This window comes from Anopheles nili, chromosome 3, assembly GCF_943737925.1.
Source record: "Anopheles nili chromosome 3, idAnoNiliSN_F5_01, whole genome shotgun sequence".
In the NCBI taxonomy this organism is placed as follows: domain Eukaryota; kingdom Metazoa; phylum Arthropoda; class Insecta; order Diptera; family Culicidae; genus Anopheles; species Anopheles nili.
The window spans coordinates 32,653,520-32,666,575 of record NC_071292.1 but is presented as its reverse complement, the minus strand read 5'-3'; the positions used below and the strand labels follow the sequence as shown (position 1 = coordinate 32,666,575).

Genomic DNA, 13,056 nt, shown 5'->3' with positions numbered 1-13,056 from the left:
GTAGCAAAAAATAAGAATAAAGGGCAAGAGTACAACTGACTCTCGCAGCTTGCCAGCAGCCATATGCCGGTTTGAAAGAAAAGGCCAAGACGTTTGGTATTGATGAGGAGTTCCGTTGAAAGAGTCGCGGATTGTTTCGATGTGCCTTGTGCAGAAATCGTTGGGTGATTCGAAACATGGAAGTGGAGATTGTCGTTTTCTTTTGCGTTAATTATTTATTAAATCCAATGGGGTGGATTTGAATTATTTACGAAGTTTTCACTGTTTCATTTTACATATATTTGTGCAATTTTTCTAGCATTTTTTCTTATCTTTTTCTATTCTAAAAACTTACTTTCTGTTTGACTAAAACAAATACCGCATTTTTTTATTAATTTTCAACATTGGCTTTATTAGACGAAATATCCGATTGCAGTCACACTTATTACGCCTTCCTGATTTTCGATATCCAATTTACTGAATACGCATCATTATCCTGTAAAATTCATACTCATCAAAGTTCATCAATCGAGTAGGCACTTGAACTGATCATGTTGCTATGGCATCGCACGGATACATTCTCATGCACTGTGATTGCTTATGAGAGTTATTGATAGAAATAATAGATAAAAAGGAATGAGGAGGATAGTGCATTCGTATCCATCACAGATACGCTATCGAGAAAATTGAAGAATGTGTAGGATGAAGCAATGAAGAAAACTTCAATATTTGGATAGATAAGATCTGAGATTGGTAGAAGGACTAATGAGACTTGTCTCCAAGCACTCGACTAACATCAAAGTAGGTATCAAAGTATACTTTCTTTGCCTTCAGCATATACGATTTGAAAATGCAACACGTGATGCTGTTTCAGGATATTTTACTTTAAGTTTGTGACTGAAACATCACATCAGCCATATATTGAGCTTACCATTATCACTCGGCTGGGTGCTTTCATTTGTCGGTGGCATTTCCCTGGCGCCCTTCGGTGGCTTCGTGTGGCCCCACCTCGTGTTTGCGTTCTATCATGCCTTGGTCAACACCTTGGTCCGTTTGTTGCACACAATGCCACCAGCATCACCGACAGTTGTTGAGACGAACCAGCAAGAGGACATCCTTCCCCGAGGTGACTCGAGTGATGGCTTTGCCCTGGGGGCGGGAAAAATGCATCCAACACAAACACACGAAACAAAAACTGTTGCCCACCCGTTGGTGAGTGTTTGGGCAATAATGGGCGGAAGAGAGAGAGAGTTCATCGGCACACAAGTGTGCAATTGAATTTGCTTTGTGTCAATCGCAAACGTACATCGAGCCTACGGTGGTGTTGATCGTGACTTCTTCTATCCTGTGTGACGAGAAGGCTGTTGGTTGGTAGGCGAGAGCAAACTTAGGCACGTTCCAAGCGTCTGGCAACGGGTAGTTGAAGAAGTTCATACAAATGCACAATTCTCGAGCCGACAAGCCCGAGAACTCGGCAGTGCAACAAGCCCTCAGGGCAGCTCGAGCACCGAGAACAGCCGACAAGAAGCCAGCCCAGCCCAGCATCCTGAGTCCTTTGCTCAGCCAAAGCCACTTCGCTTCTTTGCTCGGTGGATTCTTCATTAATTTTGCATCGTTGCTCCATTGTTAGGTGGTCTGGTCAGCAATGCTCTGGTCCTTTTCGCAGTCACCGTGCCCAACGGAGACGGAGTCCTTGTTCGTGTCCTGTCGGTCGGAATTTCTGTTTAAGAATTCCGTATGGATCCCCGTTCCGGTAGCGTCTTTGGAACGACCTGAGATGAGGATCTGTGCCCGTGAGGTACATCCGGCAGACGACGAGTGCGTCTGGGTGTAATTCTATCCCCGTAAGGGCGAAGGCGGAACATGAGACCGATGAAGTGACAGGATTCGGTGCGCGCGTGTTGATGGAGTTGAGAACTGAGCAATCATTGTGAGCGCACATTGTGTTGTCGAGCAGCCGGAACGCAGCCGATCTTGTTGCAGTTCCGAAAGAAAGAGAGAGAGAGAGAGGTTGCTCGTTCGTTAATAGGCAGGAACAATACGGACAGGTGCTTCCTTCCGAATCGTGGCTGCTCATAAAGCGCACGTTGGACGACGAGTGCGTGGCACACGCCAGGTGCTGGCCGCTTATTATGTTGTACCGTGCGTCCGGAGCGGAACAACGGCAAAAGAGGGGCGATGATTCAACTACTTATGCATTACACGAGGTTAGGGATTTTTATCCTTTCCCGGTTTTATCCTTCGTGGGCATTCCATTAGCTGGGGTGACTCCTGTGCCAAGTTCAAGGTAATGAGCTCATAAAAATAGTTGAAGGAGAGGCAATATTAGGTCTTACAGCGATTGTTTTCGATTGCTGAACTTGGAATAGTTGATGTATGGAAAACTAAATCACTGAAGATCATAGGACATAAACATAGTAGGCTAAGACCGTATACATAGTAGGCATCGATTCTATGCAGTTTCTTTGTCCAATAATCGTTTTTTATTGCACAATTTTAAGTGTATGTTAATTTGTTACAGCTTCATTAGGTAAATTAAGTTTCTTTTAAAAAAATAACTTTAACCAAAACTACCATTTCCACTCTATCGTAGGAGCCTGGAAGGAAAAACAAGTAGCTTTTCTTTCGACCGTGACAGGACTCGAACCTGCAATCTTCGGATCCGAAGTCCGACGCCTTCTCCATTAGGCCACACGGTCTCGTATGCATACGTGGCGTTATCTTCCATGCTGCTGACGACAACGTCGCGTTTAGTGCGTGCGTGTTTGATGCGCGGCTTTGTGTGCTTATGCGATTTCTGGCCCTTGTGTGCGATCTCCTCCCCACTCTGGGACCTTCTTAGTTGCGCTTCCGCGGCGCCGCACTATTTCTTCAACGCACCACTGCCCATTTCGTTTGATTGTGAAATTATGTGCATTTGCTCGCCGCTGTTGGGGTGCGATGGGTGCCCGGTGGACGGTCGCGTGGGGAGGTGTGATGGATGGGGCGGGCTCAGATGAGATTGTGGATTTTAGCACTGCCGATGTCTATTTTTATCTTGGATGTGGGAATCAATCGATAGGAACTTCGTGTGAATAAATTATTTGTTCCACCAACTGAAACCGGAGACATTGTGCATCTCGTGGTGTTGGATATGCTGAGATAAGTTGTGTTATTTCGATTCACGTATTTGAGAATTAATGCGTTAATGTACAACAGTACTGTTAGTGTTATAAAAAATGTATATATTTATTGGCTTTATACATAATGGTTTTATATTATAAGCTATGTAAACTGCTCAGGAATCGACTTATGCATACAATTTATTTACATTCAAATATATTTTTAGCTATATTTTTGATATACCCATAAGAATAAATTTGTTCTGCAGCTATTGTGGACGTTGTTATAACTCAATGGTATTTATCATTTGATACATAAAATTTTCTTTCCTACCTTTATAAATATCGTGGAATATATTGTAATAAATAATATAAAAACAAATTTTGGACCAAAAAAACTCTTATCAAATTTTAAATTTTTACCGTATCGTGTCAAATTTAAAGTTCCATAAAACCCAAACAGCTCAATATTCCGTTCGTTCTGCATTGTGACTTTTTCACTCCCAAATCGACATTCATTTCGAAACTCAAACGGCACGTATCGATCCGGCGACTCAGAAATTCTCGCACTGACGTAAGACTGTTCGCAAGAAATGCTCCATCCTAATTTGTATACTGCCGCGAAAATCCTCAAGACTGTCCGCGGAATCGCGTTCGAGCGGCGCAACAAAAGATTGTTCATATTTTACTCGCTTCACCGTGCTCTTTTGCCAACCCAAGCTGTGAACCTGCCACTGCGTCTTGGCACAGCTTTGGAAGGATTGGCCCTTCCCTCAGTCCTTATCATCCCCTGGACCGCCATCACCAAAAGGTCCTTCCGCGTGGGCCGATGTTGAGCTTTCTGCTTAACACATAAAGTCGCCTTTTCTGCCATACCTCGTTCCACCGAGCAGTTTTATTCTATTTACTGTTTGCTTAATGCTTCTTTTTTTCACATCGCCTCTCTCTTTCTCTCTCTCGCGGTCTCATACACACGCACACTCACATTCCTTCGCTATCGGATCGCGCATTTCTGACTGGTGGTGGGAAGACTGTCCTGGCTCCGTTTCAGATTTGTCAACCCGGTGCGGCTGCGGTGGTCTTTTCGAATTAAAAGAGCGAGAAAAAAAAGGAACAGCCCACTCCGCCGGGTGGGTGAAAAACCCCACCGACATCGGTACGAGGGCGCCTCATCGACCTAACGCTGCTCAAGTGTACGATAATGAGCTAACAAGAATATAGCAACCCTGGTCGCTTCGCCTATCCATCGCCTTCCCGCGGCATGTCCTTAATGTGCCCTTTGTGAGCGACGATCGAGCGGTTCTTTCGCTGCCGGAACGTGGCCCCTGTTTGCTCATCCACTCAGCGCCTCGCGGGCCGCAAAAGGCGCGCAGGAGCGAGAAAGGTCTCCCCCCATCGCCCTCTTACGGGGGCCGGTTGTCCTTTTTCCACCCACGGCCACGGTGCGCGGTGCTCTAGAGAGCGCGTGCGTCAGGACGAACGGGGCCAACCAATGCCAACCACCGAACGGCGTCGACGGTGACGGCAAGGACGATGAGCATCGAGGATTCGAATCGACGGCGAAAAATAACGGGGCGTCACCGAAAAAAGGACCTTCCGTGCGATTGCTCATCATCCCGACGATGACGACGAGACGAGCATGAAGATGATGATGATGATGATGATGATGCTGGTGGTGATGATGATGATGATGCTGAGGAGTCTGCTGGAGAGGGGTCAACCCGAAGTGTGCAACCGAAGTTGGCCCTGGCTGGCTCCTTGGCGGACCTGGCGCACAAACACACGCAAGAGAGGGCTGGCAAAGGACTCAAGGATACCACCGCGCTGGTGGCATAAAGGCGCTTGCCGAGGAAAAGAGCACGCGAATCGCTCGAAAACAGCACACCAAACGTATCCTTGGTCCTCGCATATCGCACGCCGTCTAATGAAAAGAACATACACGCACGCGGATGAGTCGGAAAGAGAGGGCATGACGGTGCCACACTTGCACACACACACACAAATGCCACGGTGTGTGTGCGTGTGTGTACAGAGAATGTCCTTTTCTGCTCGTGGCAGCAGAGCGAGCAGTAGGCGCAGACCATTTCCCATCGCTTGCTGCGTTTTTCAACACGATGACAGCCACAGTGTGTGTGTATGCGTGTGTGTGTGTAGAGAGAGTCGCTCCTGCGCAGGCTGAAAATGTCGGCGCGACGGAGCAGTGATTTTTGAGCGGGACGGGAAAAAAGGGACACACGTAGGGTGTGCTCGAGATTGTACGTGAATGTGCGTGTGGATGTGTGTGTGTAGAGGGCTTTCCATTTTTGTTTTGTTTTCCACACAACGCAACGTTGCCGTTGGAACGGGGAGGGGTCTCTAGAGAGGCCAAGGGATCGGGCGGTCCTTTTACGGGTGTTGCTATTCGTCCTTTTTTGCTCGTCCTGGCGCTAACCCAAACCGTCCTTGTGCCAGGCGAGCTCTGGCAGTACCGTCGACGTGTGGTCGATTTTCCATCACCAGTCAGACCAGTCCCAGCGGCCGAACCGGTTGGTGCTCCTTTTTGTGCGCTGCATTTTCCGGAACTCGTCCACTAGACCAGGCTACTTACGAGGCCAACAACACGACGTCATTGGAGTGCTTGTACATAAGGCGGGTGTGATTTTGTGCGTGAACTAACACCGACTCCTTCGCCGGTTGCATGCGTGTGATAAGACGCTTGGAGTTGTGGATCGGGTGGCATAAATTAAGACAGCCGCATCCCGCAAGGACCACTTGTGTGCGATCAATTGAATTAATTTCCTTAATTGAGTTTCCAACTTCCGGTGGCACTTGTAACACGTGCACATGTGTGTGTGTGTGTGGTGGAGCATAATATCACGCAAACGTTCTTAAACGGTCCAGGTCCAAGTGTCCAGGGAATCAGGGCCTCTCGGAACGGGGCATGTGAGGAGTGTCAAGTGGCCGCACCGAGCGTGTAAAACAATTGCCCTTCGAGTGGGTGCGAGAGAAGGCGTGAATTAAGGGCCTCCTGGTCTCGGCATGGGAGTAGAACGTTGATGCTGGTAGGCAGACAATCCGTTGGGTGTGTTTTTTTCCGGAGACGGTTCGCGAGTGGTGTTCACCGGGAAAACGATTTCGAAGAGTGCGCTAAAATTTTGTCCGGCGGAAGTGAAACGATTGGTACGGGAAGATCGGTGTGCGGCGGAACGGACGGGAGAGACGACGAGACTTCGCCAGATTTATCCGTCGACGAGCACGACAACATGGTTTATTTCGTACGTATTTTGTTAGTTGCGTTCATTATGGGAAGATTGCTTTTAATCAGAGCTTGGGAGATGAGTTAAGGGAGGAGGCTACATGTGGGTCTATCAAATGATAAATTATTCAAGGTCCTATTTAGTGTCTAAAATCGGAGTTTACTGTACCGTTTTGGGCACTGTTGCAGACCGTTCCATTTATGAAAATTACTTCGGATTTGTATCTGAATACGTTGTATGCAATGTAATTGATCTGAATTCGTTCTATAGTATGCGGTAAATGTAAAACGTCGATGAGTTGAACTACCATTGGATTATTTTCAATTCGATTACTCATTAAAATCCTTTTAAATATCAGTGATAAAGATTAAAGCTTTATAGGAACTTGGAACTATTTTTTCAATAAAAGGTTCAAATAAAACAAATGCTCATACATTATATAATCTGCAACAGTTAGAGCTGAATGCTAGACTTTTGAATTGGATTTTTGTAACATAAAACATAGTTAGGTACATGATAAATTTAAAACATTCAGCAAAATCAAACCCCAGTCACTGTTATACATGTCAATGGGAATTTAGTCACGAAGAGTTTGAAAATATTGTACCAATATTGCACCAACATGAGTTCTAGCTCCCGAACAATGGCCATGAGAGCTCGAAGGATATTCCACCAACGGAAAACCCCCTTCTTCGAAATCGCTAATGAGACTTTTGGCTCATTCAATTCGTACTGACTGCAATCAAACACAACACCTCAGCTGCGCTCGAACAAGGGGTCGATGCAAATAATAGGCAAAAAAAACGACTGTACGCTGCATTGTTCCGGAATGGGTTTGTTGATAAAACATAATTAAACTCGGTGGAAACAATCGACAAAAAAAAGGGGAGTCACCGTGACCGCGGACACACGCCTGGTTCGTAATGGGCGGATGTCGCGTGTGGATTGTTTTCGGGTCGGGAATAATTTTGGACCTCCTCCGGATGGTCTCGATTGTCCGATCAATCATCTCGTCGGGTATCTCGCCCGGTTGCAGCTGCTTTGTGGTTATGTTTTTTTCCGTTTGCTAATCCTTAATCGTTTCCCTATTTCTCTCTCACACACACACACTCACAGAGTCCCCGAGGCATGCAGGAACCGTGTAGCCCACCAGGAATGCCACTGACAGCGAAAAGCCCCACCATGGAAGGAGCCGTCCGTGTCGATCTGACGCCAGTTCCCGACTCGGAAGTGACTGACACTGTGCCGAATCCATCGCACGTGGCCATTAGCTCCTCCACGCCTGCTAGCACCGTTACCCCAACGATCACGACCGCATCCAGTGTTGGCATGCCACCGGCTAAAAGTCAGCGACCGAGTGGAGTCACGCTGAAGTTCTCGATCGCTAACATCATGGGTCAGGATGAGGATCGCGTGGATGATCGTCGGCAGGAGGAGAGACATGATCACGAGGAGGACGTTGAAGAGGAAGAGGAGGAACTCGACGAGGACATCGACGAAGATGACGAGGATGCGGTTGTCGATGTGGCTAGTGACGATGATACGATCGAGCTGTCAATGACATCACCGGGAAGTAGTAGTCTCGGTCCTCGAAAGCGTCGTCTAAGCCACGAAAAGTCGGTGAGTCCTGTATCGGCGGCAGGATCGAGTCCGTGTTATGAGCCACCATCGGCGGGAAGTTCCGTAGCGGAGGCGTACGATTCAGCGTTCAAAAAGTACGTCCCGAGCTCGGTACATCAGTTTGTGGCGAACAACCGACACCAAGAGTTGTTGAGTCAGTATCCACTGTTGTACTACCCAGGTGGGTTGATGTGTGCTGCTGCAGCCGCCCAATATGCGGCTCTCACACACCAACATCATCCACATCACCCACACCATCATCACCATGCGGCGGCTGCTGTGGCGGCTGGTTTACATCCTTACAGCGTGGCGGCTGGTCGGTTACATAGTCCTACACTATCACCGCCTCCACCTGGACCACCGGGTGTTGGGTCAACTCCTTCAGGTGTTCACGGTCACGGGTTGAACGGACGACACCAGCTTCATGGAGGAGGACATGGCCATCATCATCCGCTGTTGTCGGCGGCTGCTGCAGCAGCAGCCGCCGCAGCTGCAGCCGCCGCTGCTCAAGGCAAACACCCGTCGGGAGCGGCTAAACGAGCTAACCTGAACCTATCCGCCAGCAGTACCTGCTCGTCGGTGAGCTCGAGTGGTAGCTCCACTGGTGGTGGATCACCTGGTCGAGGAAGTGGTCCCGATGGTACGACATCGGCAGCGGCTGCTGCAGCAGCAGCCGCCTTGGCGGCTAAGCAGAAAACCTTCGCTTGTCCCGAGTGCGGTAAGGTGTTCAATGCGCACTACAACCTGACGCGGCATATGCCGGTGCATACGGGAGCGCGCCCATTTATCTGCAAGATCTGTGGCAAAGGTTTCCGACAGGCGTCGACATTGTGCCGGCACAAGATTATCCACACCTCGGAGAAACCGCACAAGTGTCAGACCTGCGGGAAGGCGTTTAATCGCTCGTCGACGTTGAATACGCACACGCGAATCCACGCTGGCTACAAGCCGTACATCTGCGAGTACTGTGGTAAGGGTTTTCATCAGAAGGGCAACTACAAGAACCACAAGCTAACGCACAGTGGTGATAAGGCGTACAAGTGCACGATCTGCAACAAGGCGTTCCATCAGATCTACAATCTCACGTTCCACATGCACACGCACAACGACAAGAAGCCGTTCACGTGCAAGATCTGTGCGAAGGGCTTCTGTCGGAACTTCGATCTGAAGAAGCACATGCGTAAGTTGCACGACGTCAGTCTCGGAGGCGGACACAAGCGTTCGCGAAGTTGTGGAACTCCACAACACCACCGGCGTTCTCCGTTGGATCTTCCCTCACGGCATGTTCCCTCTCCACATCCACGGTCACCATCTCGGCAACACCCACATCCGGCGTTGGCACCTCCACCACCACCACCACCAGCCCCAGTTCCAGGTGGTTCCATTCCAGTTCCGGGTTCAACGGGTTCCCCGACGGCGCTACATCATCACGCGCCCTCACAACCCACGGCACCAGCTCAACCTCCACAGCCACCGCAACATTTGCACCATCCGCTGCATCTGCACGGACCGACCCTTGGACACGTGCCGCATCCGCACGCTCACGTAGATCTACAGTCCCGGTCATCACCTGTACCCTGGTCGAGTGCGTCCTCGTTAGCTGCTCTACACCATACAGCCGTTGCGGCAGCTGCAATGCGAGGCGGAGACTATGGCAGCCCGTTCCTGATGCCACCGGGACGTCATCATCAGCGACTGGCGGCTGCGGCAGCCGTCGCTGATAGCCCGTTCATCGGCAAGGTGTTTTGACAGAAGTACTACCAGCACTCGGGAGCGAGCTTCGCTGGATTGCCGCCAGGAGCGCCACCAGTCGGATCAACGCAGGCGGGCATCACAGTGACAGCTGTCGCTTCGGCATCAGTATCTCAGTAGGCGATGATGCCCGTGCACCGGTCTGTGTGTGTGTGTGTGGGTGCGTGTGCAGTGTGCAATAGTAGAGAAGTCGAACAGAGGGAAGCGCCAGAGTGATTTGAACCTCCTCATCTCCGCAACGTAGAACCAGTAGGACCAGTAGAACCAGGCTGTCTGCCTCAGGGCGGCAGACATTGTTCCGTTGTCGTGTCCCAGTTTCCCCGGGAAGGGCCCCATTCGTAGCGTTTGTACATAGGGCGAGCTTAGTGACCGGGGTTAGTGTGTAAGTCGTAGCAGCAATCGCAGGACGCATTAGGAATTTACGCTAGTTCGTGTACATTTGCCGTACATTTTGTCCCGAATTTCTTGTTAGGTAGGACCGATCGCGGGATCGATTAGAAAGAGGCTAGCATCGCAGGTGAGAGAGAGGATGCCACGGATTAATGGAATTAATACGTTGATCGATATATTATTAAATATATATATATATACACACACACTCATGATGAAGACTAAATAAATCCTTTACATCGGGTCGCGATGGCTAATGATCAAAAATGAACCGAATATTGTAAGGTTTTTTTTCTTTACATTTTAATCTATATTTCTCTTCACTGATACGGATGAAAGAAAGTTTATTTCCGAATATTGTACGGGCAGAATCATTATAGAGGAGAGTTAAGTAGTAACTTGATTCCGCGACCTTCAATGGACCTTGAATATCAAAGCCTTTAAACATTGAGAACTGTTACAGAGGTCGTGTAATGAATTTCGTTACTGGAACCAACCTGTAAACTTTAATTTAACCTTTGAAATGCATCTAGATTGTGCTTGGTTTTCGTTGTTTTTTAGAGTAAAATTACAAAACTATAAATTGGTGGTAACATTGCAGATGCAGAGCGTTGGTATTTGGCGATACATTGACTTATTAGTCTCGCTAACTATTAAGAGTATTATGTTGTTTTTATTTTGGATATTGGTGTTTTGAGCTTCATATCTCTAATTTCTTTCAACTTTGTTTTCGATTAAAGTTTAAAGCTAATTGAAGAATTTGCTTAAGCTATGTAGAATTAATCCTAGGCTTCTACAATATTTAAGAATCATTGTATATGTTTAGTAAAATCGGATAAATTTATTTTATTAAGTTTTATCCTGAAACGTGCATGATCTGTGTAAAAAAACTAGACACATGTAACATGCATAATGCACCAATATTGTATTCTTTGCAAAATTGTTTTCAAAATGACACAATTAAAGCGTAGGCAAAGAACAACTTTGAATAAATAATTGTGTCATAAATAGATTAGGTATATAAACAGACATATTTTATCGAAAACATATTTTGAAACTCAATCCAACCCAACTACCAATCAATTTCGTCCTGTATTCCCATTAAACAAATCGTGAGTTGTCTACCGAAATACCGATCCGATCCCCGACGTTGCCAACAAATTGAAAATAGTCAAAACGTGCCGCAAGGACCTGAATTAGGGGAATGTTTGCAATTTCATCGAAAAATCACCGACGTGAATAAAGTAGACACAATCGATCATGTTTATCATCCACAGTATGGAACGTTTGTCTCTTCCTTCGCCGCCATCGTTCGTACCTTTGCTCCTTCCAGCTCGGTGGCCAGTGGAATGTACGACGGAGTGGAATATATTGAACCAAATTTCAATTATAATGATATTTCCATCCGTCATGCAACTTTTTGTGCGGAAGCACGCCACAAACCCGGCACGGTACGAAACAATCGAGCATTGTGGACCTTGCCGGTGTCATAAATTGTGCGAGTTGGCGAATGGAGATTGATTTGTAACATTCCACCTGGTTGATTGGAGCAGCTCCGTCGTCTTGGAGCAGTTCGGTGGAGCTCCCAGCGAAGGAATGAGACCCGAACGAGAAAAGTACCTACTGAACACCAACATGGCGAAGGGTGAAAAATGTGGCAGAATTGCATATTGCATTGTGAAGGCATTATGCATTCGAACGGTTCGGCTCGAAACCGGCAAGCTGCAACGGGCTTATGCAACAACTGGGGCTCAGAATCGGATCGGATTAGGCCCGGGACTCGGGAGTTCGCATCGTGCAGGAGGAGGTGCATTTTCTGCCAAACAAAATGGACTCCGTCAAAGGGCGAGGATTGCGGTCCGAGAGCGGATCAGGTAGGAGGATCCTTTCCCCGGGTTCGAGGAATAATGGCTCGGAAGGACACTCGATCTCGGTCTGGTCAATGTTTCGTTTTCAGAGTGAGGTTCTTATTGGTCAGAATTTCGGGCTCGGGGCCGGTTTGCAAACTTCAACCTGGCCGGGAGATTAACGCCCTGGGAAGGCACACACATGGCATCAGAATTTTGGGAAAAATTGTTCAATATTGATGAGGGATACTTTTCACTCCCCCATCGAAGAATAATCCTTGCAGTGAAAAATAATCCCAACTAGATTACACAAGCTTCGGAATTTACAGACAATAAGTGGAATGGTTCAAACAGGCCAAAATGTGTACTAAAATAGTAAAAAAGTATTTATTTGGATACATGTTTCGTATAACGACTTGATTTAATTGCTTGTTGCATGCTTCAATCTCGAACATAAACATATTTAAATGATTTTCGAAATTATTCTTTTCATTTGAGCATTGTGCTTAAATAATGTTGTTTTCTACACCAATGTAATTTTCTTCCCTGAAATCACAAAGAACTTTTACAACATTCGATCCCATTAGCTACTCCTACGAATCGAACGTCACAAACAATCCGTTTGATCTCCGTGTCCCGTCAGCCGGGCCCTTTTTCCCGGCATCGTTCACCGTGCGGACAAAAACTAGCCAAATCCGGTTGTAATCCGGTAATCGTCCGATACATGATTGCAGGAATTACACAAATAGAAAATAAATCGGCTTGTCCCTTGTCTCGCTCGCCGAAGCGTTGCCCACCGATTGAGCTTGTTACCATCGAGACAAAGCGCACAGAAACGTCACTGGCCCAGCAGGCCATGCGGAGTAGTTTTCCCGACAACATCGCGTTGGAAAGCGTTACAAACGCCTGCTACGTCTGCCCGGTCGATCAATGGCCTGTGAATGGAGGAGTCGCCCTGCAACTCCATACGATGGTCCGTTCGGTGCAATACGTACGAAGGAACGTTTCTGCTGAATGCCTTCAGCCCTGAACTCTCCGGGCGCGGTCGGATGAAAGCGCACACATACACGCCCACTGCTTTTCCACGCATTCCCGGTTCCCAGGTCCGTGAAGCGCATTGTTTTCGGGATC

At 47.6% G+C, this 13,056-nt stretch overlaps 1 protein-coding gene and 1 non-coding gene across 2 annotated transcripts; one reads left to right on the top strand and one right to left on the bottom strand.

Annotated features, from left to right (window-relative positions):
- Positions 1–2,605: 2,605 nt before the first annotated feature.
- On the bottom strand, positions 2,606–2,678 carry Trnar-ucg (transfer RNA arginine (anticodon UCG)). The gene has a single exon. It is a non-coding gene; the product is annotated as a tRNA-Arg (tRNA).
- A 3,644-nt stretch (positions 2,679–6,322) lies between these two features.
- On the top strand, positions 6,323–9,685 carry LOC128725172 (fez family zinc finger protein erm). Its single transcript, XM_053818894.1, has 2 exons — positions 6,323–6,334; positions 7,433–9,685. The coding sequence occupies exons 1-2, from the start codon at positions 6,323–6,325 to the stop codon at positions 9,683–9,685; spliced, it is 2,265 nt and encodes a 754-aa protein (XP_053674869.1).
- The last annotated feature ends 3,371 nt before the right edge of the window (positions 9,686–13,056 follow it).